The sequence below is a fragment of the Pristiophorus japonicus genome, chromosome 1 (genome assembly GCF_044704955.1).
Source record: "Pristiophorus japonicus isolate sPriJap1 chromosome 1, sPriJap1.hap1, whole genome shotgun sequence".
Lineage (NCBI taxonomy): Eukaryota > Metazoa > Chordata > Chondrichthyes > Pristiophoridae > Pristiophorus > Pristiophorus japonicus.
The window spans coordinates 332,909,301-332,936,774 of NC_091977.1; the positions used below are offsets into that span (position 1 = coordinate 332,909,301).

The 27,474-nt window shown below is 45.2% G+C and overlaps 1 protein-coding gene across 1 annotated transcript in view; it reads right to left on the reverse strand.

Annotated features, from left to right (window-relative positions):
- The window catches only part of susd5 (sushi domain containing 5), a 227,277-nt gene that overhangs the window by 11,186 nt on the left and 188,617 nt on the right, over positions 1–27,474 (reverse strand). Inside the window, exon 4 of the mRNA XM_070874416.1 lies at positions 875–1,063. Coding sequence (XP_070730517.1) covers positions 875–1,063 — 189 coding nt within the window. The remainder of the gene's footprint in view (positions 1–874; positions 1,064–27,474) is intronic.

Genomic DNA, 27,474 nt, shown 5'->3' on the forward strand with positions numbered 1-27,474 from the left:
GCTTGTATTCACTGGAGTTCAGAAGAATGAGAGGGGATCTCATAGAAACGTTTAAAATTCTGACGGGTTTAGACAGGTTAGATGCAGGAAGAATGTTCCCAATGTTGGGGAAGTCCAGAACCAGGGGTCACAGTCTAAGGATAAGGGGTAAGCCATTTAGGACCGAGATGAGGAGAAACTTCTTCACCCAGAGAGTGGTGAACCTGTGGAATTCTCTACCACAGAAAGTTGTTGAGGCCAATTCACTAAATATATTCAAAAAGGAGTTAGATGTCGTCCTTACTACTTGGGGGACCAAGGGGTATGGCGAGAAAACAGGAGTGGGCTACTGAAGTTGCATGTTTAGCCATGAACTCATTGAATGGCGGTGCAGGCTCGAAGGGTCGAATGGCCTACTCCTGCAACTATTTTCTATGTTTCTAAAACAAGCTCTCAACACAGTTGCTGGAAGTCCCTCAGTTGGTGCAGTTGGAGCTACTTGTCTTGGGTTGGAGCAGAGCAGAGTAGAGGGAGCATTACTCCCTGTATAATCCTACTCTGGGAATGATTGGTACTGACACAGGGCCCTAACCTGCAAAAAGTTCCATTTCCTAAACACAAAATTTCACTCCTTCTGAAATCAAGGAGTTCTGATGACATTGTAAAGCGTCCCAGAGATGACGGGGCTAGCCCCAGTTCACTCCGATTTAACTCCACCAGTTGCATTCTAGTCAATCAGAATGATCGGCACATAATGGGAAACAAAGACATTTCTTTTACAAATAGATCCTTGGGACACTGCAACTGACTGAGGAACTAACGTAGAGAGCGTCACAGTGACTCCAATCATTGGGTGTATTGGATGTCAGTATTTGGTGTTGTGCATCTTGCTCACCTTTTATACATGCCTGGACGAACCCATACCATTCTCCGCAGCTATCACACAACAGACTGAAGGCGTTCTCCCTGTTGGCTATGACGTAGCCTTGGGCGCAGACGTAAAGCAGCTCATCACCCATTTCAATCCCGGTGTGTCCCTGAAGTATGGTGTTGGGAAAGGAGGGGGGGTCTCCACAAGGCTTACCTGCAAAAAAAGGAAGATGTTCAGCAATACACCAACTTCTAAAACATTCAGTTTTAATCCACCCTGGAAATTTCACCCCCTTCTGTGAGGCCATCTTTGGGAATGCAGAGTTGTGGAATCAGTGGGGAGGATTGTGACAATTCAGTGTTAGTGACAGATCCATAAGAACGTATTTGAGCTCAGCGGCTGAGTATATCAGAGGCCACAGTCAAGAAGCTTGTCCTCCATTTTAAAAAAAAGTACACATTTAGTTAGATAATGTAGAGATCCATCTGAATTATACCATGGAACACTCGATAGAAAAGGAGCCTATCTAAATCATATACTTCAAGAATATTATAAATACATTTACCACAAGTAAAATAAGCTGCACAAAGTTATGATATTAAAGGCACTGAACTAGCAGCCCCAAGATTGAGAGTTCTGCGAGAAGGGGGAACTGAGGGAAATCCTTATTAGTCAGGAAATGGTGTTTGGGAAATTGAAGGGACTGAAGGCTGATATATGCCCAGGGTCTGATAGTCTGCATCCCAGAGTACTTAAGGAAGTGGCCCCAGAAATAGTGGATGCATTAGTGGTCATTTTCCAACATTCCATGGACTCTGGTTCAGTTCCTATGGATTAGAGGGTAGCTAATGTAACCCCACTTTTTTAAAAAGGCGGCAGAGAGAAAATAGGGAATTATAGACCAGTTAGCCTGACATCGGTGGTGGGGAAAATGCTGGAATCAATTATTAAAGATGTAATAGCAGCACATTTAGAAAGCAGTGACAGGATCAGTCCAAGTCAGCATGGATTTATGAAAGGGAAATCATGCTTCACAAATCTTCTAAAGTTTTTTGAGGATGTAACTAGTAGAGTGGATAAGGGAGAACCAGTGGATGTGGTGTATTTGGACTTTCAAAAGGCTTTTGACAAGGTCCCACACAAGAGATTGGTGTGCAAAATTAAGGCACATGGTATTGGGGGTAATGTATTGATGTGGATAGAGAACTGGTTGGCAGACAGGAAGCAAAGAGTGGGAATAAATGAGTCCTTTTCAGAATGGCAGGCAGTGACTAGTGGGGTGCCGCAGGGTTCAGTGCTGGGACTCCAGCTATTTACAATATACATTAATGATTTAGACAAAGGAATTGAATGTAATATCTCCATGTTTGCAGATAACATTAAGCTGAGTGGCAGTGCAAGCTGCAAGGAGGATGGTAGAAGGCTGCATGGGGACTTGGACAGGTTAGATGAATGGGCAAATGCATGGCAGATGCAGTATAATGTAGATAATTATGAGGTTATCCACTTTGGTTGCAAAAAGAGGAAGGCAGATTATTATCTGAATGGTGACAGATTAGTAAAAGGGGAGGTGCAACGAGACCTGGGTATCATGGTACATCAGTCATTGAAGGTAGACATGCAGGTACAGCAGACAGTAAAGAAAGCAAATGGCATGCTGGCCATCATAGCGAGGGGATTTGAGTATAGGAGCAAAAAGGTCTTGCTGCAGTTGTACAGGGCCTTGGTGAGACCACATCTTGAGCATTGTGTGCAGTTTTGGTATAATCTGAGGAAGGGCATTCTTGTTTTGATGGAGTGCAGCGAAGGTTCACCAGACTGATTCCTGGGATGGCAGGACTGACCTATGAAGAAAGACTGGATCAACTAGGCTTATATTCACTAGAATTTAGAAGAATGAGAGGGGATCTCATAGAAACATATAAAATTCTGACGGGATTGGAGAGGTTAGATGCAGGAAGAATGTTCGGGATGTTGGGGAAGTCCAGAACCAGGGGTCACAGTCTCAGGATAAGGGGTAAGCCATTTAGGACCGAGATGAGGAGAAACTTCTTCACTCAGAAAATTGTGAACCTGTGGAATTCTCTACCACAGTAAGTTGTTGAGACCAGTTCGTTAGATATATTCAAAAGGGAGTTAGATGTGGCCCTTACGGCTAAAGGGATCAAGGGGTATGGAGAGAAAGTAGGAATGGGGTACTGAAGTTGCATGATCAGCCATGATCATATTGAATGGTGGTGCAGGCTCGAAGGGCCGAATGGCCTACTCCTGCACTTACTTTCTATGTTTCTATGTTTCTAAATCTCAATAATTCTGGTAATCTGTGGGTTAGCGCCAGATAAAATGATCACAAAAACTGCCGGATTGTCATAAAAACCCAACTGGTTTATGAATGCCAGAGAGGAACTGACCATCCTTACCCGGTCTGGGCCTACTCCTGACTCCACTTCCACACCACATGAATAACTCTCAATGCCCTCGGCAACTAACAAAAGGCAGTAGATGCGGTCTCGGGAGAACACAATGAAATGTTGATTGTCTCGTGTTTAGAGATTGATCATATGTATTTGTTTCCTAATGCTCCTGGTGTGGAGCCTTGCCCTCTGGGAGTGCTGCATATTGGGATTGTGATTTTGTATGTGCAGCCCACAATTCTAAATGATGCCAAATGACAAGAAGTCATCACGGGTTACACGCACGATTTTCTGATATGAGCCCAAGTCAAGGCTGTGTGCAGGGACAACAAATCTACACGTGTGGCCAATAGACTTACACGCCAATAAATATAAATGCAAGTCAATAAATAAATAGTCACACCGACAAACATACATGTGTTAACCAAGAAATACATTTGCATCGACCAATAAATATTTACATATAGGTTTATATACATACATTAGGCACATGTCCGGTGGTCGTGAAAGGCGCTATATAAATCCAAGTTTTTCTTCTTTCTTTCATAAATATATATAGGTAAGCGTATATACAAATAAGCTGAAATATGTATGCACCTAAACCAATTAATAAACAGGATAAAGGCCAATAAGTGGTTAGCAGTGACCAATGATGCTGTACCAGTGTCTGAGGCAGGACCTTTACCATCACCCGCCTGCACCATGGCAAAGCGGTGTTGACTTCTCACCAGGAGCACTTCTCACACCAGTGTGAGTTTCCACGGGTAACCCGCCCAATGTGAAATCATATTTTAAGAGTGACCAGCAAAAGGACGGGGGGTGGGGGGATCTTTTAAGGCATGGGGGCCCTTTTATATCTTTATTTTACTGGTGAGAACAGACTCTCAGAATTTCCTGCTCACTGTAGTAACATTAAAGTCCAGCAGTCCAGGGAACAGAGCTTTGTGCCAAGGTCTAAACAACCAGGCTGCCTCGCTGCCTCGCCTGGCCACTAGCAGTATAACTCCAGTCTATTGGCTGCACGTCACAGGTACGTGTATTGGACAGGTAGCTGCAATCTGAATCAAAGGTTTCCGCTAAATTTATGAATTGAATGGTGAAGTTAAATTAAAACCCAGTACGTCTGCCAGGATTTAAAAAAAATTATTTGTAAAAGGTAATGTTTATACTTAGAATTAACGCTCAGTTACCCATACTAATTGCTGTTTTTTTGTCAGTGTTTCTCTTCAGCCATTGAAGAGTGAATTTTATGACTAATTTACCTCAGATTAACCATACGGTATAATACAGTGCCCAACATTCCCTCACTTTTATTAAACACAGCAAGATATTGTACTGAGATATATTCCAACTCGACAGCAACATTAACCCACAGGACATCATTGTGAGATTCTTTCGCAGTGCGGAGTCTTACTTAATGGAGATCTGGATCAGAGGAACAATATGAAGAACTGAAGCCTCAAGTTTTCCACAGATGGTGCCTGACCTGCTGAGCATTCCCAGTTCTCTCAGTTTGTGTTGTCAGATCGGATAATTGAGTGAGAGATTAACGCACTGACCTGTCACACTCCCGATCTTCCGGACATAGTGACCTCTGCAACCAGCTCTCCACCTGAGTGAGACTCTGCACTGAGAATGGGCTCGCTACTTTAGGATTCGCATGTACAAGTATGTCCAAAACGTTCCCTTCCTCTGCAAGATTGTTTATTTTGTATTAACGTCATTTGAATGAATCCTTGAACCAAATACAGAAAGAACTTTAATTTCTACAGCGCCTTTCACAACTTCAGGATGCTGGCAAGGCCATCATTTATTGCCTATCCTCAAATGCCCTTGAGAAGCAAGTGGTGAGCTGCCTTCTTGAACCGCTGCAGTCCTTATGGTGACGGAATTCCCACAGTGCTGTTGGGGAGGGAGTTCCAGGATTTTGACCCAGTGATGATGCAGGAACGGTGATATATTTCCAAGTCAGAATGGCGTATAACTTGGAGGGGAACCTGCAGCTGATGGTACTCCCATGCGCCTGCTGCCCTTCTCCTTCTAGGTGGTAGCTATCGCGAGTTTGGGAAGTGTTGCCGAAGAAGCCTTGGCGAGTTGCTGCAGTGCATCTTATAGATGGTACCTACTGCAGCCACGGTACACCGGTGGTGGTGGGAGTGAATGTTGAAGGTGGTGGATGGGGTGCTGATCAAGCGAGCTGAGTGTTGTTAGAGCTGCGCTCATCCAGGCAAGTGGAGAGTATTCCATCACACTCCTGACTTGTGTCTTGTAGATGGTGGAAAGACTTTGGGGAGTCAGGAGGTGAGACACTCGTCATAGAATACCCAGCCTCTGACCTGCTCTTGTCGCTGGTCCAGTTAAGTTTCTGGTCAATGGTGACTCCCAGGATGTTGATGGTGGGGGATTCGGCGATGCTAATATAGTTGAATGAATGAATGCCGTGGTTCGACTCTCGCTTGTTGGAGATGGTCATTGCCTGGCACTTGTGTGGCACGAATGTCACTTGCCACTTATCAGCCCATGGTCTTCCAGGTCTTGCTGCATGCGAGCATGGACTGCTTCATTTTCTGAGGAGTTGTGAATGGAACTGAACATTCGCACTTCTGACATGATGGAGAGAAGGTCATTGATGAAGCAACTGAAGATGGTTGGCCCTGAGGAACTCCTGCAGCAATGCCCTGGGGTTGTGATGACTGACCTCCAACCACCATAACCATCTTCCTTTGTGCTAGGTATGACTCCAGCCAGTGGAGAGTTTTCCCCCTGATTCCCATTGACTTCTATTTTACTGGGGCTCCTTGTTGCCACACTCGGTCAAATGTTGCCTTGATGTCAAGGGTGGTAACTCTCACCTCACCTCTGGAATTCAGCTCTTTTGTCCATGTTTGGACCAAGGCTGTAATGAGGTCTGGAGCCGAATGGTCTTGGTGGAATCCAAACTGAGCAATGGTGAGCAGGTTATTGGTGAGTAAGTGCTGCTTGATAGCACTGTCGATGACACCTTTCTTCACTTTGCTGATGATTGAGAGTAGACTGATGGAGCGGTAATTGGCCAGATTGGATTTGCCCTGCTTTTTATGGACAGGACATATCTGGGCAGTTTTCCACATTGCCAATGCCAGTGTTGTAACTGTACTGGAACAGCTTGGCTAGAGGAGTGGCTAATTCTGGAGCACAAGTCTTCAGCACGACAGCTGGGATGTTGTCGGGGCCCATTGCCTTTGCTGTATCCAGTATGCTCAGCTGCTTCTTGATATCACGTGGAGTGAGTTGAATTGGCAGAAGACTGGTTTCTGTGATGGTGGGGACCTCAGGAGGAGGCCGATATGGGTCATCCAATCAGCACTTCTGACTGAAGATGGTTGCAAACACTTCGGCCTTGTCTTTTGGACTTGCATGCTAAGCTCCACCATTATTGAGGATGGGAATATTCATGGAGCCTCCTCCTCCTGTTAGTTGTTAAATTGTCCACCATCATTCACAACTGGATGTGGCAGGACTGCAGAGCTTTGATCTGATCCATTGATTGTGGAATTGCTTAGGTCTATAGCATGTTGCTTCTGCTGCTTAGCATGCATGTAATCCTGTGTTGCAGCTTCCCCAGGTTGGTACCTCATTTTTAGGTACACCTGGTGCTGCTCCTGGCATGCTCTCCTGCACTCCTCATTGAACCAGGATTGGTACTCTGGCTTGATAATAATGGTAGAGGGAAGGATATGCCAGGCCATGAGCTTACATATTGTAGTGGAATGCAATTCTGCTGTGATGATGGCCCACATGGGTGTCTAGTTTTGAGCTGCTAGATGTGTTTTGAATCTATCCCAGTTAGCACAGTGGTAGTGCCACACAATACGATGGAGGTGACTTCAGTGTGAAGACGGGACTTCATCTCCACAATGGACTGTGCGGTGATCACTGCTACCAGTGCTGTCATGGACGGATGCATCTGTGACAGGTAGACTGGTGAGGACGAGGTCAAGTAGGTTTTCCCTCATGTTGGTTCTCTCACCACCTGCCACAGACCCAGTCTGACAGATATGTCCTTCAGGACTCAGTCAGTAGTGGTGCAACTGAGCCACTCTTGTTCATGGGCATTAAAGTCCCCCATCTCAAATATATTCTGTGTCCTTGCTACATTCAGTGTTTCTTCCAAGTGGTGTTCAACATGGAGGAGTACTGATTCATCAGCTGAGGGAGGGCAGTAGGTGGTAATCAGCAGGAGGTTTCCTTGCCTATGCTTGACCTGAAGCCATGAGATTTCATGGGGTTCGGAGTCCCAGGGCCACTCCCTCCTGACTGTATACCATTGTGCCGCCACCTCAGGTGGGTCTGTCCTGCCGGTGGGACAGGACATAGCCAGGGGTGGTGATGGAGGAGTTTGTGACATTGGCAGAAAGGCATGATTCTGTGAGTATGACTATGTTAGTCTGTTGTTTGACTAATCTGTGGGACAGCTCTCCTAATTTTGGCACAAGTCCACAGATGTTATTGAGGAAGACTTTGCAGGGCTGACTGAGCTGGCTGTGCTGTTGTCGTGTCCAAAGCCGGTGCCTAAGTTGCTGCCGGGTAGTCATATAGAATCATAGAAATTTACAGCACAGAAGGAGGCCATCATGTCCGTGCCGGCCGACAAAGCTATCCGGCCCAATCCCACTTTCTAGCTCTTGGTCCGTAGTCTTTTAGGTTATGGAACTTCAAGTGCAAATCCATGTACTTTTTAAATGTGATGGTTTCTGCCTCTATCACCCTTTCAGGCAGTGAGTTCCAGATCCCCACCACTCTCTGGGTGAAAAAGATTTCTAACAATTAATTTAAATCTATGACCCCTGGTTATTGACTCCTCTGCTCAGGGAAATAGGTCCTATCTATCCATTCTATCTAGGCCCCTCATAATTTTGTAAACCTCAGTTAGGTCTCCCTTCAGCCTTCTCTGTTCCAAAGAAAACAACCTCAGCCTATCCAATCTTTCCTCATACCTAAAATTCTTCAGTCCTGGCAATATCCTTGTAAATCTCCTCTGTACCCGTTCTAGTGCAATCACATCTTTCCTGTAATATGGTGACCAGAACTGTACGCAGTACTCTAGCTGTGACCTAACTAGTGTTTTATACAATACAAGCATGGCCTCCCTGCTCTTATATTCTATACCTCGGTTAATAAAGGCAAGTATCCCGTCTGCCTTCTTAACCACCTTATCTACCTGTCCTGCTACCTTCAGGGATTTGTGGACATGCACTTCAAGGTCCCTCTGTTCCTCTACACTTATCGGTGTCCTACCATTTATTGCGTATTCCCTTGCCTTATTGCACTCCCCAAATGTATTACCTCACCAATCGAGAGTCCAGGATGGTGTGTTGCCTCCCTGGTGCAAGGGTCAAGGATGTCTCCGAGCGAGTGCAGGACATTCTGAAAAGGGAGGGAGAACAGCCAGTTGTCGTGGTGCACATTGGTACCAACGACATAGGTAAAAAAAAAGGGATAAGGTCCTACGAGACGAATTTAAGGAGCTAGGAGTTAAATTAAAAAGTAGGACCTCAAAAGTAGTAATCTCGGGATTGCTACCAGTGCCACGTGCTAGTCAGAGTAGGAATCGCAGGATAGCACAGATGAATACGTGGCTTGAGCAGTGGTGCAGCAGGGAGGGATTCAAATTCGTGGGGCATTGGAACAGGTTCTGGGGGAGGTGGGACCAGTACAAACCGGACGGTCTGCACTTGGGCAGGAACGGAACCAATGTCCTAGGGGGAGTGTTTGCTAGTGCTGTTGGTGAGGAGTTAAACTAATATGGCAGGGGGATGGGAACCAATACAGGGAGACAGAGGGAAACAAAAAGGAGACAAAAACAAAAGACAGAAAAGAGATGAGTAAAAGTGGAGGGCAGAGAAACCAAAGGCAAGAAACAAAAAGGACCACGGAATATAAAAGGGCTGCAGGAGGGGTAAAAACTAAAAATCATGGTTTAAAAACTAGGATGAAAACACTCTACCTAAATGCACGCAGCATTAGAAATAAAGTAAATGAGTTGACGGCACAAATCATTACAAATGGGTATGATTTGGTGGCCATTACAGAGACATGGTTGCAAGGTGGCCAGGACTGGGAATTAAACGTACAGGGGTATCTGACGATTCAGAAAGATAGGCAGGAAGGGAAGGGAGGTGGGGTAGCTCTGTTAATAAGGGATGATATCAGGGCAGTTGTGAGGGATGATATTGGCTCCAATGAACAAAATGTTGAATCATTGTGGGTGGAGATTAGAGATAGTAAGGGGAAAAAGTCACTGGTCGGCGTAGTTTATAGGCCCCCAAATAATAACTTCATGGTGGGGCGGGCAATAATCAAGGAAATAATGGAGGCATGTGAAAAAGGAACGGCAGTAGTTATGGGAGATTTTAACCTACATATCGATTGGTCAAATCAAATCGCAGGGGGTAGCCTGGAGGAGGAATTCATAGAATGCATACGGGATTGTTTCTTAGAACAGTATGTAACAGAGCCTACAAGGGAGCAAGCCATTTTGGATCTGGTCCTGTGTAACGAGACAGGAAAAATAAACGATCTCGTAAAAGATCCTCTCGGAATGAGTGATCACAATATGGTTGAATTTGTAATACAGATTGAGGATGAGGAAGTTGTGTCAGAAACGAGAGTACTATGCTTAAACAAAGGGGACTACAGTGGGATGAGGGCAGAGTTGGCTAAAGTAGACTGGAAACAAGGACTAAACGGTGGCACAATTGAGGAACAGTGGAGGACTTTTAAGGAGCTCTTTCATAATGCGCAACAAAAATATATTCCAGTGAAAAAGAAGGGCGGTAAGAGAAGAGATAACCAGCCGTGGATAACCAAGGAAATAAAGGAAAGTATCAAATCAAAGACCAATGTGTATAAGGTGGCCAAGGTTAGTGGGAAACTAGAGGATTGGGAAGATTTTAAGCAACAGCAAAGAATGACTAAAAAAGCAATAAAGAAAGGGAAGATAGATTACGAAGGTAAACTTGTGCAAAACATAAAAACAGATAGTAAAAGCTTTTACAGATATATAAAACAGAAAAGAGTGACTAAAGTAAATGTTGGTCCCTTAGAAGATGAAAAGGGGGATTTAATAATGGGAAATGTGGAAATGGCTGAGACCTTAAACAATTATTTTGCTTCCGTCTTCACAGTGGAAGACACAAAAACCATGCCAAAAATTGCTGGTCATAGGAATGTGGGAAGGGAGGACCTTGAGATGATCACTATCACTAGGGAGGTAGTGCTGGACAGACTAATGGGATTGAAGGTAGACAAGTCCCCTGGTCCTGATGAAATGCATCTCAGGGTATTAAAAGAGATGGCGGAAGTTATAGCAGATGCATTTGTTATAATCTACCAAAATTCTCTGGATTCTGGGGAGGTACCAGCGAATTGGAGAGCAGCTAATGTAACGCCTCTGTTTAAAAAAGGGGGCAGGCAAAAGGCAGGTAACTATAGGCCGGTTAGTTTAACATCTGTAGTGGAGAAAATGCTTGAAACTATCATTAAGGAAGAAATAGCGGGACATCTGGATAGGAATAGTGCAATCAAGCAGACGCAGCATGGATTCATGAAAGGGAAATCATGTTTAACTAACTTACTGGAATTCTTTGAGGATATAACGAGCATGGTGGATAGAGGTGTACCGATGGATGTGGTGTATTTAGATTTCCAAAAGGCATTCGATAAGGTGCCACACAAAAGGTTACTGCAGAAGATAAAGGTACGCGGAGTCAGAGGAAATGTATTAGCATGGATAGAGAATTGGCTGGCGAACAGAAAGCAGAGAGTCGGGATAAATGGGACCTTTTCCGGTTGGAAATCAGTGGTTAGTGGTGTGCCACAGGGATCAGTGCTGGGACCACAACTGTTTACAATATACATGGATGACTTAGAGGAGGGGACAGAGTGTAGTGCAACAAAATTTGCAGATGACACTAAGATTAGTGGGAAAGCGGGTTGTGTAGAGGACACAGAGAGGCTGCAAAGAGACTGAGATAGGTTAAGCGAATGGGCTAAGGTTTGGCAGATGGAATACAATGTCGGAAAGTGTGAGGTCATCCACCTTGGGAAAAAAAACAGTAAAAGGGAATATTATTTCAATGGGGAGAAATTACAACATGCTGTGGTGCAGAGGGACCTGGGGGTCCTTGTGCATGAAACTCTTTCCAAAAGGTTAGTTTGCAGGTGCAGCAGGTAATCAGGAAGGCAAATGGAATGTTGGCCTTCATTGCGAAAGGGATGGAGTACAAAAGCAGGGAGGTGTTGCTGCAACTGTATAAGGTATTGGTAAGGCCGCACCTGGAGTACTGCGTGCAGTTTTGGTCACCTTACTTAAGGAAGGATATACTAGCTTTGGAAGGGGTGCAGAGACGATTCACTAGGCTGATTCGAGAAATGAGGGGGTTAACTTATGATGATAGAATGAGTAGACTGTGTCTTTACTCCTTGGAGTTCAGAAGGATGAGGGGTGATCTTATAGAAACATTTAAAATCATGAAAGGGATAGACAAGATAGGGGCAGAGAGGTTGTTTCCATTGGTGGGGGAGACTAGAACTAGGGGGCACAGCCTCAAAATACGGAGGAGCCAATTTAAAACCCAGTTGAGAAAGAATTTCTTCTCCCAGAGGGTTGTGAATCTGTGGAATTCTCTGCCCAAGGAAGCAGTTGAGGCTGGCTCATTGAATGTTTTCAAGTCAAAGATAGATAGATTTTTAAGCAATAAGGGAATTAAGGGTTACGGGGAGAGGGCGGGTAAGTGGAGCTGAGTCCACGACCAGATCAGCAATGATCTTATTGAATGGCGGAGCAGGCTCGAGGGGCTAGATGGCCTACTCCTGTTCCTAATTCTTATGTTCTCACACTTATCCGGATTGAAATCCATTTGTCACTTTTCTGCCCACCTGACCAGTCCAGTGATATCTTCCTGCAGTTTACAGCTTTCTTCCCCACTATCAACCAGCCAATTTTTGTATCACCTGCAAACTTCTTAATCATGCACCCTTACAATGAAGTCTAAATCATTGATATAACAAAAAGCAAGCAACCTAGTATTGAGTCCATCGCAACCTGACTAGAAACAGTCTTCTCGTCACAAAAACACCCATCGACCAGCACTCTTTGCTTCCTGCACTTGAGCCAATTTTGGATCCAACTTGCCACTTTGCCTTGGATCCCATGGGCTTTTACTTTCATGACCAGTCTGCCATTTGGGACCTTATCAAAAGCCTTGCTAAAATCCATATACACTACATCAAATGCACTACTCTCATCGACCCTCCTTGTTACTTCCTCAAAAAATTCAATCAAGTTAGTCAGACACAACTTTTCCTTAACAAATCCATGCTGACTGTCCTTGATTAATCCATGTCTTTCTAAAAGAAGATTTATCCTGCCATAATTTTTTCCAGAAATGTTTCTATCACTGAGGTTAGGCTGACTGGCCTGTAATTACTCAGTCTGTCTCTTTCTCCCTTATTAAACAACGGTACAACATTAGCAGTCCTCCGGCACCACACCTGTAGCAAGAAAGTATTGAAAAATGATGGTCAGAGAATCTGCTATTTTGTCTCTTGCTTCTCTTAAGAGCCTAGGATACATTTTATCCAGGCCTGGGGATTTATCCACTTTCAAAGATGCTATACCCCTTAATACTTCCTCTCTCACTATGTTTATTTCATCTAATATTTCACACTGCTCCTCCCTGATTGCAATGTTTGCATTGCCCCTCTCTTTTGTGAAAACAGATGCAAAGTATTCATTAAGAACCATATCCACATCTTCCGCCTCCACACACAGATTACCTTTACGGTCTCCAATAGGCCCTATTCTTTCTTTAGTTATCCTCTTGCTTTTAATGTATTTATAAAATATCTTCGGATTTTCCTTGATTTTATGTGCCAATATTTTTTAATGCTCTCTCTTTGCTTTCCTAATTTCCTTTTTAATTTCACCCTTGCACTTTCTATACTCCTCTAGGGTTTCTGCAGTATTAAGGCCTCGGTTTCTGTCATAAGCCTCCCTTTTTTTTTTATCCTACCCTGTATGCTACTTGACGTCCAGGGGGCTCTAAATTTGTTAGTCCCACCCTTTTTCTTTTAGGGGACATACATACTATCTCCTCCTTGAATGCCTCCCACTGCTCCGACACTGATTTACCTTCAAATAGCTGTTGCCAGTCCACTTTGGCTAAATCGCAACTCAGCTTAGTAAAATTGGCTTTTACCCAATTGAAAACTTTTATTCCTGGTCTAGCTTTGTCCTTTTCCATAACCACTTTAAACCTAACTGAATTATGATCATCCTGTGACCCCTCTATCCCCACTGCCCTCTGAGCCCTCTCTGGATGAGTTTGCCAAATTATGGACAGTTTCATGTTGTCTCCTGGTCACAATCATTCCATAAAGTTGTACAGCTCTACCAGTGAGGTGACATTCAGCTCTCAAATCAATCCCAGCTTCCAGGAATGAAAGGATAGTGTTCTGAACCAGAGTACTGTTCAATCCTTGTAGCCTGTAATCTTTATTTCATTACAGCCCAAGACCCAGTACTGGTCACTCAGAAACTTTCAGTGGTGGTAATTTTGACTAAACCACACAGATTTACAGAGACCTCTTTCATCTCTTTGAGAACCACACTCTGTCCATAACTTTCCCCCAACCCCCATCCCCACACTCTCTGTCACCGTTCCATCGGGGTTTTGAACAGACCCCCACTGTGACTCCATCCTCATCATTATTTGTAGTGGGGTCTTCATGAGAATCCTACACCACCGATTCATCAACCAGCTTCGGATTCCCAGCAGGTCGCCAGGTTTACAGAGGGCAATGAGTCCAGTCAAGGAGGGCAATCTTACATGTTCCCCGTTTGAATGATCAGCTTTTCTTTAACCATTCATCCACGGCCAGCTCAACAGGTGGCGAGACACCATGGCCCGGATTTTGAAGTTGGTATGATAGAAACATAGAAACATAGAAAATAGGTGCAGGAGTAGGCCATTCGGCCCTTCGCGCCTGCACCGCCATTCAATAAGATCATGGCTGATCATTCCTTCAGTACTCCTTTCCTGCTTTCTCTCCATACCCCTTGATCCCCTTAGTCGTAAGGGCCATATCTAACTCCCTCTTGAATATATCCAATGAACTGGCATCAACAACTCTCTGCGGCAGGGGATTCCACAGGTTAACAACTCTCAGTGAAGAAGTTTCTCCTCATCTCATTCCTAAATGGCCTACCCCTTATCCTAAGACTATGTCCCCTGGTTCTGGACTTCCCCAACATCAGGAGCATTCTTCCCGCATCTAACCTGTCCAGTCCCGTCAGAATCTTATACGTTTCTATGAGATCCCCTCTCATCCTTCTAAACTCCAGTGAATAAAGGCTCAGTTGATCCAGTCTCTCCTCATATGACAGTCCAGCCATCCCAGGAATTAGTCTGGTGAACCTTCGCTGCACTCCCTCAATAGCAAGAATGTCCTTCCTCAGATTAGGAGACCAAACTGAACACAATATCCCAGGTGAAGCCTCACTAAGGCCCTGTACAACTGCAGTAAGACCTCCCTGCTCCTATACTCAAATCCCCTAGCTATCAAGGCCAACATACCATTTACCTTCTTCACCGCCTGTTGTACCTGCATGCCAACCTTCAATGACTGATGAACCATGACACCCAGGTCTCGTTGCACCTCCCCTTTTCCTAATCTGCCGCCATTCAGATAATATTCTGCCTTCGTGTTTTTGCCCCCAAAATGGATAACCTCACATTTATCCACATTATACTGCATCTACCATGCATTTGCCCACTCATCTAACCTATCCAAGTCACCCTGCAGCCTCTTAGCGTCCCCCTCACACCGCCACCCAGTTTAGTGTCATCTGCAAACTTGGAGATATTACACTCAATTCCTTCATCCAAATCATTAATGTATATTGTAAAGAGCTGGGGTCCCAGCACTGAGCCCTGCAGCACTCCACTAGTCACTGCCTGCCATTTTGAAAAGGACCCGTTTATCCCGACTCTCTGCTTCCTGTCTGCCAACCAGTTCTCTATCCACATCAGTACATTACCCTCAATACCATGCGCTTTGACTTTGCACACCAATCTCTTGTGCGGGACCTTGTCAAAAGCTTTTTGAAAGTCCAAATACACCACATCCACTGGTTCTCCCTTGTCCACTCTGCTAGTTACATCCTCAAAAAATTCCAGAAGATTCGTCAAGCATGATTTCCCTTTCATAAATCCATGCTGACTTGGACCGATCCTGTCACTGCTTTCCAAATGTACTGCTATTTCATCCTTAATGATTGATTCCAACATTTTCTCCACTACTGATGTCAGGCTAACTGGTCTATAATTACCTGTTTTCTCTCTCACTCCTTTTTAAAAAAGTGGTGTTACATTAGCTATCCTCCAGTCCATAGGAACTGATCCAGAGTCAATAGATTGTTGGAAAATGATCACCAATGCATCCACTATTTCTAGGGCCATTTCCTTAAGTACTCTGGGAGGCACACTATCAGGCCCCAGGGATTTATCAGTCTTCAATCCCATCAATTTCCCTAACACAATTTCCTGCCTAATAAGGTATCCTTCAGTTCCTCCTTCTCACTAGACCCACTGTCCCCTAGTACATTCGGAAGGTTATTTGTGTCTTCCTTCGTAAAGACAGAACCAAAGTATTTGTTCAATTGGTCTGCCATTTCTTTGTTCCCCATTATAAATTCACCTGAATCCGACTGCAAGGGACCTACATTTGTCTTCACTAATCTTTTTCTCTTCACATATTTGTAGAAGCTTTTGCAGTCAGTTTTTATGTTCCCTGCAAGCTTACTCTCATACTCTATTGTCCCCCTCCTAATTAAACCCTTAGTCCTCCTCTGTTGAATTCTAAATTTCTCCCAGTCCTCAGGTTTGTTACTTTTTCTAACCAATTTATATGCCTCTTCCTTGGTTTTAACACTATCCTTAATTTCCCTTGTTAGCCACGGTTGAGCCACCTTCCCCGTTTTATTTTTACTCCAGATAGGGATGTACAATTGTTGAAGTTCATCCATGTGATCTTTAAATGTTTGTCATTGCCTATCCACCGTCAACCCTTTAAGTATCATTTGCCAGTCTATTCTAGCCAATTCACGCCTTACACCATCGAAGTTACCTTTCCTTAAGTTCATACTTTCAATTTGAATGATGATATACTTTCAGATATGCCGTCATACTGCTTTTGAAATGGATAGCAAGTTCACGCATGCATTAAAATCCCAAACTTGCGATATGTCAAGTTCTGACTTGACAGATGATCCGCCCCAACATGGAAATCCTATTTGCCCATCAACTGCTCAGCAATGACACCTGAACATTTTATGGCTAGTGCAAACAGATGCAATAAATAGTCTTCATTTTGGTGAAAATACTTTTCTTTAATGGTTATTAGCTGCAGACTTTGACATTTAAACAGGATTTAGAGAAAAAAATTAGTTCAGCAATGAATATTATTGCATTATATGATAACATTGTTTTATTGTGAGGGCTCCACTTTCTCCCTTTTTCTAAACTGGGAAGCAGCAGGCGAGGAACGATCTATAGCCAAGAGGGTAGACATTGATTTGCTCCCTGGCCTTTCTCCAAAGCCATTCCATTTGAGTCACTGGAAGGTGTGCAAGCTGATTGGAGCACCTGCCCACATGATCCCAGGTACGCTTCCGCACACGGTGCATCCCTGGGATCTGTGGGCCGCTGCACTGAACTCTGCAACATCTGACAGCAACTTTTCATTTGGAGCCTCGCAACAGGTAAGTGTGCATTCTGTTCGGATGTCGTAAAATCCATGAGTCCTCACTGCCTCACCAGCTCTTCAGTGAACGGTGAGTGATTCTCGGGGCCAGTGAGGGGACTGAACACTTCATGCAGCCAGAAAAGGAAAGCTACAGGACAGTTGTTGATTTAGACTCTGAACAGCAGCCAGAAACTATCATCTTAGGGTCTTCTAGCAACAGCTTATGGAATGGACAACTCTCAGCCTTAGGACACCATCGTTACAAAAAACAAAAGCCCGAGGAGCAATTGCCATTAACCATTAAATCAGACTGGAAATCATTTTTTAAAAGTTTATTTTACAGCTTTGCATTAATAATTTTGCTAGATGAAGGACCAGAATCAGCTCCCATATTAAATGGAGATGGTGCCAGTCCCCTGGAATATCGGGTCCTTCATTCAAACATCTGTGAACTCATGTGGAAGCAAGTCATCCTCGTTCGAGGGACCGCCTTTGATGATGATGATGAAATCGATAGACTGGTGTTCGAGCAGGACGGAGATAGTCCTCTAGCACTCCAGCTTTATTCAACGAACTTTACAATTCAATATAAACAACAACATGGGTTTTAAATGGTCACTTTCCCCATTTATTTCAGTCCTGATAATTAAATCGAGTTTTGAGGAGTTTTATTGCTTTAACATTTAACCATCTGCACAAAATATCTGATGAGATCACAAGTGAGCTTACTAACCACTACAACAAGCATTTATTGTTGAAGATTAGTGAAATTAAGTGAAAGAATGTTATCCATTAATCTTATTAAGCAAACAATTTGGAATGGACAAAGGATTAATCAATTGGCATCTGGTCTAACATGGTTTAATGAGATGCCCCTGTGGTTTAATGGGATGTTCCTGTAGTTTACTGGGATGTTCCTGTAGTTTAATCGTCTTCTTTCATATGGTAGTAGCAAAGCAAATCAAATGTCAATATCTAAGTTGGATGTCCAGGCCAAAGCTTAGATATTGACATTTGATCTAATGGGATGCCCCTGTTAATAGGCTTGGTGTTTTTTTTAAATATCTGTATTATCAGCCAAATAAGATTAACTAAATGACAACCCGTCCAAAACTATTTCCAGCTGAACCCACAGATCCACTTTGTCTGTACCTCCGTGATCAATCATCAGCCTGCACTCAGCTCCCAGATCCCCCATTCCTTAACAGGAACTGCAGGACTTTTTGGTTATCTTTCGATGAATCAGTGCAACCAGCAAATGCCAGCTCCTCCCACACTCAAACAGCCAACCCCGTCCTCTCTGCAACCAATGCAAACAGCAGCTGCTTCACACCTTCAGACACCATTACAACCATAGCCATCCTAAAAGCAGTTCCGGCAGAAACACCACACGCAAAAGTAAATAACAGAGACCATAAAACAGGTTTTCAAAATGATTCCACATATGTAAGAAATGGGATGGTGTATGGAAGTCTTTTAAGTATGTAGCTGGGCCAGTATAGCCCAGGCTACACAGACTTTCATGCCCTCAATTCCCTGATAGACCATTGTCTATATTCAACCATTTGCAAAGCACTATTTCAAATTAATTAAAAGGACACAGTCACTTTCCCTAGTAATAGAATTGACCGCTGCCTCACACACACGGAGGGTCAGTGGGAAAATAAACTGTCCGTAATATTGAGCCATAAAGACAAAGCAGGGTAATAAGGTGGCAGATGGTGTATAATGTGGGGAAATGTGAGGTTATTCACTTTGGTAGGAAGAATAGAAAAACAGAATATTTTTTAAATGGTGAGAATCTATTAAATGTTGCTGTTCAGAGAGATTTGGATGTCCCAGTACAAGAAATATAGCAAGTAATTAGGAAGACAAATGAGACGCGGGAGTCGAGAGAGACAGCGGCCTATAAAAGGCTCAGCAGTCCGGGGAGCGTCGAGAGAGGCGGGAGTCGAGAGAGGCAGCGGCCTATAAAAGGCTCAGCAATCCGGGGAGCGTCGAGAGAGGCAGCGGCCTATAAAAGGCTCAGCAGTCCGGGGAGCGTCGAGAGACGCGGGAGTCGAGAGAGGCAGCGGCCTATAAAAGGCTCAGCAGTCCGGGGAGCGTCGAGAGACGCGGGAGTCGAGAGAGGCAGCGGCCTATAAAAGGCTCAGCAGTCCGGGGAGCGTCGAGAGAGGCGGGAGTCGAGAGAGGCAGCGGCCTATAAAAGGCTCAGCAGTCCGGGGAGCGTCGAGAGAGGCAGCGGCCTATAAAAGGCTCAGCAGTCCGGGGAGCGTCCAGAGAGGCGGGAGTCGAGAGAGGCAGCGGCCTATAAAAGGCTCAGCAGTCCGGGGAGCGTCGAGAGAGGCGGGAGTCGAGAGAGGCAGCGGCCTATAAAAGGCTCAGCAGTCTGGGGAGCGTCGAGAGTCGAGAGAGGCAGCGGCCTATAAAAGGCTCAGCAGTCCGGGGAGCGTCGAGAGAGGCGGGAGTCGAGAGAGGCAGCGGCCTATAAAAGGCTCAGCAGTCCGGGGAGCGTCGAGAGAGGCGGGAGTCGAGAGAGGCAGCGGCCTATAAAAGGCTCAGCAGTCCGGGGAGCGTCGAGAGAGGCGGGAGTCGAGAGAGGCAGCGGCCTATAAAAGGCTCAGCAGTCCGGGGAGCGTCGAGAGAGGCGGGAGTCGAGAGAGGCAGCGGCCTATAAAAGGCTCAGCAGTCCGGGGAGCGTCGAGAGAGGCGGGAGTCGAGAGAGGCAGCGGCCTATAAAAGGCTCAGCAGTCCGGGGAGCGTCGAGAGAGGCGGGAGTCGAGAGAGGCAGCGGCCTATAAAAGGCTCAGCAGTCCGGGGAGCGTCGAGAGAGGCGGGAGTCGAGAGAGGCAGCGGCCTATAAAAGGCTCAGCAGTCCGGGGAGCGTCGAGAGAGGCGGGAGTCGAGAGAGGCAGCGGCCTATAAAAGGCTCAGCAGTCCGGGGAGCGTCGAGAGAGGCGGGAGTCGAGAGAGGCAGCGGCCTATAAAAGGCTCAGCAGTCCGGGGAGCGTCGAGAGAGGCGGGAGTCGAGAGAGGCAGCGGCCTATAAAAGGCTCAGCAGTCCGGGGAGCGTCCAGAGAGGCGGGAGTCGAGAGAGGCAGCGGCCTATAAAAGGCTCAGCAGTCCGGGGAGCGTCCAGAGAGGCGGGAGTCGAGAGAGGCAGCGGCCTATAAAAGGCTCAGCAGTCCGGGGAGCGTCCAGAGAGGCGGGAGTCCAGAGAGGCGTGACTTGTGCAGCTCCAGCTGAGAGAAGTCAAAAAAGAAGTAGAAAGAAATCAAAAGGTGACGTCACAGCCAACGTGGTAAGTGATTGGCTGCTGATTGGTGAGTAGTTTTTCTTTTTCTTTATTAGTCAGTAACTTTTAACATTGTTGTCGGCAATTTAAGTGTATCTAAGGGTTAAGTCATGGCAGGACAGCTCGGTCACGTGATATGCTCCTCCTGTACCATGTGGGAACACGGGGACAACACCAGTGTCCCTGACGACTACATGTGCGGGAAGTGTGTCCACCTCCGGCTACTGACGGTCCGCGTTGCGGAGTTGGAGCTGAAGGTGGATTCACTCTGGAGCATCCACGATGCTGAGAATGACGTGAGTATCACGTGTAGCGAGTTGGTCTTACCGCAGGAGAAGGGTCCACAGCCAGCGAGGGAATGGAAGACCAGCAGGAAGAGTAATGCAAGGAAGGTAGTGCAGGGGTCCCCTGTGGTCATCCCACTGCAAAACAGATACACTGCTTTGAGTGCTGTTGAGGGGGATGACTCATCAGGAGCGGGCAGCAGCAGCCAGGTTCATGGCACCGTGGCTGGCTCTGTTGCACAGGAGGGCAGGAAAAAAAGAGTGGGCAAGCGATAGTGATAGGGGATTCAATTGTAAGGGGAATAGATAGGCGTTTCTGCGGCCGCAACCGAGACTCCAGGATGGTATGTTGCCTCCCTGGTGCAAGGGTCAAGGATGTCTCGGAGCGGGTGCAGGACATTCTAAAAAGGGAGGGAGAACAGCCAGTTGTCGTGGTGCACGTTGGTACCAATGACATAGGTAAAAAAAGGGATGAGTTCCTACGAAATGAATTTAAGGAGCTAGGAGCTAAATTAAAAAGTAGGACCTCAAAAGTAGTAATCTCGGGATTGCTACCAGTGCCACGTGCTAGTCAGAGTAGGAATCGCAGGATAGCACAGATGAATACGTGGCTTGAGCAATGGTGCAGCAGGGAGGGATTCAAATTCCTGGGGCATTGGAACCGGTTCTGGGGGAGGTGGGACCAGTACAATCCGGACGGTCTGCACCTGGGCAGAATCGGAACCAATGTCCTCGGGGGAGTGTTTGCTAGTGCTGTTGGGGAGGAGTTAAACTAATATGGCAGGGGGATGGGAACCAATGCAGGGAGATAGAGGGAAACAAAAAGGAGGCAAAAACAAAAGACAGAAAGGAGATGAGGAAAAGTGGAGGGCAGAGAAACCCAAGGCAAAGAACAAAAAGGGCCATTGTACAGCAAAATTCTAAAAGGACAGAGGGTGTTAAAAAAACAAGCCTAAAGGCTTTGTGTCTTAATGCAAGGAGTATCCGCAATAAGGTGGATGAATTAACTGTGCAAATAGATGTTAACAAATATGATGTGATTGGGATTACGGAGACGTGGCTCCAGGATGATCAGGGCTGGGAACTCAACATCCAGGGGTATTCAACATTCAGGAAGGATAGAATAAAAGGAAAAGGAGGTGGGGTAGCATTGCTGGTTAAGGAGGAGATTAAGGCAAAAGTTAGGAAGGACATTAGCTTGGATGATGTGGAATCTATATGGGTAGAGCTGCAGAACACCAAAGGGCAAAAAACGTTAGTGGGAGTTGTGTACAGACCTCCAAACAGTAGTAGTGATGTTGGGGAGGGCATCAAACATGAAATTAGGGGTGCGTGCAATAAAGGTGCAGCAGTTATAATGGGTGACTTTAATATGCACATAGATTGGGCTAACCAAACTGGAAGCAATACGGTGGAGGAGGATTTCCTGGAGTGCATAAGGGATGGTTTTTTAGACCAATATGTCGAGGAACCAACTAGGGGGGAGGCCATCTTAGACTGGGTGTTGTGTAATGAGAGAGGATTAATTAGCAATCTTGTTGTGCGAGGCCCCTTGGGGAAGAGTGACCATAATATGGTGGAATTCTGCATTGGGATGGAGAATGAAACAGTTAATTCAGAGACCATGGTCCAGAACTTAAAGAAGGCTAACTTTGAAGGTATGAGGCGTGAATTGGCTGGGATGGATTGGCGAATGATACTTAAGGGGTTGACTGTGGATGGGCAATGGCAGACATTTAGAGACCGCATGGATGAACTACAACAATTGTACATTCCTGTCTGGCATAAAAATAAAAAAGGGAAGGTGGCTCAACCGTGGCTATCAAGGGAAATCAGGGATAGTATTAAAGCCAATGAAGTGGCATACAAATTGGCCAGAAATAGCAGCGAACCTGGGGACTGGGAGAAATTTAGAACTCAGCAGAGGAGGACAAAGGGTTTGATTAGGGCCGGGAAAATGGAGTATGAGAAGAAGCTTGCAGGGAACATTAAGACGGATTGCAAAAGTTTCTATAGATATGTAAAGAGAAAAAGGTTAGTAAAGACAAACGTAGGTCCCCTGCAGTCAGAATCAGGGGAAGTCATAACGGGGAACAAAGAAATGGCGGACCAATTGAACAAGTACTTTGGTTCGGTATTCATGAAGGAGGACACGAACAACCTTCCGGTTATAAAAGGGGTCGGGGGGTCTAGTAAGGAGGAGGAACTGAGGGAAATCCTTATTAGCCGGGAAATTGTGTTGGGGAAATTGATGGGATTGAAGGCCGATAAATCCCCAGGGCCTGATGGACTGCATCCCAGAGTACTTAAGGAGGTGGCCTTGGAAATAGTGGATGCGTTGACAGTCATTTTCCAACATTCCATTGACTCTGGATCAGTTCCTATGGAGTGGAGGGTAGCCAATGTAACCCCACTTTTTAAAAAAGGAGGGAGAGAGAAAACAGGGAATTATAGACCGGTCAGCCTGACATCGGTAGTGGGTAAAATGATGGAATCAATTATTAAGGATGTCATAGCAGTGCAATTGGAAAGAGGTGACATGATAGGTCCAAGTCAGCATGGATTTGTGAAAGGGAAATCATGCTTGACAAATCTTCTGGAATTTTTTGAGGATGTTTCCAGTAGAGTGGATAAGGGAGAACCAGTTGATGTGGTATATTTGGACTTTCAGAAGGCGTTCGACAAGGTCCCACACAAGAGATTGATGTGCAAAGTTAGAGCACATGGGATTGGGGGTAGTGTACTGACATGGATTGAGAACTGGTTGTCAGACAGGAAGCAAAGAGTAGGAGTAAATGGGTACTTTTCAGAATGGCAGGCAGTGACTAGTGGGGTACCGCAAGGTTCTGTGCTGGGGCCCCAGCTGTTTACACTGTACATTAATGATTTAGATGAGGGGATTAAATGTAGTATCTCCAAATTTGCGGATGACACCAAGTTGGGTGGCAGTGTGAGCTGCGAGGAGGATGCTGTGAGGCTGCAGAGCGACTTGGATAGGTTAGGTGAGTGGGCAAATGCATGGCAGATGAAGTATAATGTGGATAAATGTGAGGTTATCCACTTTGGTGGTAAAAGCAGAGAGACAGACTATTATCTGAATGGTGACAGATTAGGAAAAGGGGAGGTGCAAAGAGACCTGGGTGTCATGGTACATCAGTCATTGAAGGTTGGCATGCAGGTGCAGCAGGCGGTTAAGAAAGCAAATGGCATGTTGGCCTTCATAGCAAGGGGATTTGAGTACAGGGGCAGGGGGGTGTTGCTACAGTTGTACAGGGCATTGGTGAGGCCACACCTGGAGTATTGTGTACAGTTTTGGTCTCCTAACCTGAGGAAGGACATTCTTGCTATTGAGGGAGTGCAGCGAAGGTTCACCAGACTGATTCCCGGGATGGCAGGACTCACCTATCAAGAAAGACTGGATCAACTGGGCTTGTAGTCACTGGAGTTCAGAAGAATGAGAGGGGACCTCATAGAAACATTTAAAATTCTGACGGGGTTAGACAGGTTAGATGCAGGAAGAATGTTCCCAATGTTGGGGAAGTCCAAAACCAGAGGTCACAGTCTAAGGATAAGGGGTAAGCCATTTAGGACCGAGATGCGGAGGAACTTCTTCACCCAGAGAGTGGTGAACCTGTGGAATTCTCTACCACAGAAAGTTGTTGAGGCCAATTCACTAAATATATTCAAAAAGGAGTTAGATGAGGTCCTTACTACTAGGGGGATCAAGGGGTATGGCGAGAAAGCAGGAATGGGGTACTGAAGTTGAATGTTCAGCCATGAACTCATTGAATGGCGGTGCAGGCTAGAAGGGCCGAATGGCCTACTCCTGCACCTATTTTCTATGTTTCTATGTTTACTGCTAGAGGGTTGGAGTACAAGAGTAAGGCGTCTTGCTACAATTGTACAGGGTTCTGGTGACACCACACCTGGAGCACTGTGCACAGTTTTGGTTTCCGTATTTAAAAGGAAGTATATACTTGCCTTAGAGGTGATGCAATGAAGATTCACCAAATTAATCCCTGGGATGAGGGGGTTGTCTTATGAGGAATGATTGAGTAGATTGGTTCGATACTCTCTGGAGTTTAGAAGAATGAGAGGTGATCTCATTGAAACATATATGATTCTGAGGGTGACATAGTAGATGCTGAGAGATTGTTTTCCCTGGCTGGAGGGTCTAGAACTAGGGAGCATAGTCTCAGGATAAGGAGCAGCCTTTTAAGACTGAGATGAGGAGGAATTTCTTTACCCAGAGGGTTGTGAATCTTTGGAATTCACTGTGGATGCTCAGTCATTGAGTATATTCAAGGCTGAGATAGATCGATTTTTGGACTCGAGGAATTAAGGGATATAGGGATAGGGCAGGAAAGTGGAGTTGAGGTCGAAGATTTTATTGAATGGTGGAGCAGGCTCTAGGGGCCGTATGGCCTAATCCTGCTCCTAATTCTTATGTTCTTATGTTGTGAAGGTTCCAGTTTCTATCCCTGATCTGTGTTGCCTCAACCCATCTCAACCATGGCAATACCAAGGGCTCTACAATTCCCTGCAGCATCCCTGGACTAGGGAGGAGAAACATCAACAATGATCCCTGCTCCTGATCGTCATCTCACGACTCCTCCCCTGAAAGGTACATGAACACAGAATAGGGCTGTGATACTTAGTGAGGCACACCTGACGGTCAGTGCCTAGGATCAGACACGAGGAATGGTATTTGGTACCTGTGGAAATGTGCTTCAGCAATGAATCATGGTGTACAGGAGCAGAGGGGAAACAATCGAAGGAAGAAACCTCAAATAGCATTCATTGTTTCATTTGCTCTAGCTTTCAGTTGCCAATTTGGCATCATCCAATGCAAAAGACTTGCTTACCCCTCTTAGGCGATGGATAGCACCACTGCTGTTAAGTGATGAATATGGTGTAGGTGATCCAGACTAACCAGCTGTAAACTCATACGAACAGGAGAAGGCCTTTCCACCCCTCGAGCCTGTTCCACCATTCAATTAGATCTGTACCGCGACCCCAGATCCCCACCTTTGCTCCATCCCTTGATTTCATTACCAACCAAAATCTGTCAATCTCAGTCTTGAAAGCTCCAATTGACCCCCAACATCCACAGCCTTTTATAGGAGAGGTTTCCAGATTTTTACAGCCTTTTGTGTGAAAAAGTGCACCCTGATTTCGCTTCTGAACGCCTTGGCTCTAATTTTAAAGTTATTTCCACTTTTTCTTGATTCCTCCGCCAGAGGAAATAGTTTCTCTGTATCTACCCTATCAGCTCCTTTCAACATTTTAAACACCTCGATCAGATCACTACTTAACCTTCTATACTCAAGGGAATTCAAGTCTCGTCAATGCAACCTGCCCTCATAATTTAACCCTCTCAGTCCCGGTATCATTCTGGTGAATCTGCAGTGCACTCCCTCAAAGGTCAATATATCGTTCTTGAGGTGTGGTGCCCAGAACAGAACACAGTACTCCAGATGGGGTCTGACCAAGGCTGTGTACAACTATAACAAGTCACAGAGCTCAATCGTCCAGTGGAGTTAACTGAAAAATACCATGAGTGAGGCAAATTCAATGTAAAATCAAAATCTAGTTTATTTTACAGAACACACATGATGGATAGGATTGTACTTTCAGACATTTCTAACTTCTACAAAACAACAAAACCACGCTACACTGTCCCGACTGGAGGGCTTGATACTCTTGAATTTTGCTTCCTTTCTGGTCAATCATGGGCCAGCCAGTCTTGGTTCATAAAAACTGACCAACTGTAATGTCTGTAGCTCCACACTGTGGATGTATTGTGTTACTGCAACTAGAGTGTTTAATAATCAGACAGGTCACATGACACGAAGCAAGAAGCTTCCACAGAGTTCTGGAGATCTTCCATCTTAAAAGACTTATGTGAAGTGTGCTCTCGTGAAAATACTACAATGGCGATGAAAATGGGATAATTCGGATAATATAAAGCTGAAATTTTTGTTGGTGAAGGATTCAGCCAGCCGACAGAGACACTTTGAGAGCTTTTCTGCTTTGATTACATTTACAAATTCAATGTAAATTATGAGCACTGAACTGCCAGAGTCAAAATGGCTGCACCTATGGGAGTGATGGGGCATTTGGTGGAATTTAAACATGACCGGGAAAGGTTCAAAGTGTATGTGGATCAGCTAGAAATGTTTTTCACTGCAAATAATATCATTGAGGTCCCAGAGAATGCAGACCAGAACTGGGCGGTGTTGGAATGAAAAAGAGCGATTTTCTTAATTGAAGCTGGGCCCAAGTTGTATGAAACGCTGATAAATTTGCTTGTGCCTGCCGAGCCAAAGGACTCAAGCTTAAGGAAATTTTAACTAAACTGGAACAGCACTACAACCCCGTACCCTTGGAAATTGCTGAAAGCTATCGTTTCGGTATACAAAATCAAAAGGCCGATGAAAATATCAGTGAGTACATTGTAGAATTAAAAAAGCTATCTATTCTCTGTAATTTTGGAACCTTTCAAGGAGGCAGACACAGAAACATAGAAAATAGGTGCAGGAGTAGGCCATTCGGTCCTTCGAGCCTGCACCGCCATTCAATGAGTTCATGGCTGAACATGCAACTTCAGCACCCCATTCCTGTTTTCTCGCCATACCCCTTGATCCCCCTAGTAGTAAGGACTACAGCTAACTCCTTTTTGAATATATTTAGTGAATAGGCCTCAACAACTTTCTGTGGTAGAGAATTCCATAGGTTCACCACTCTCTGAGTGAAGAAGTTTCTCCTCATCTCGGTCCTAAATGGCTTACCCCTTATCCTTAGACTGTGACCCCTGGTTCTGGACTTCCCATTGGGAATATT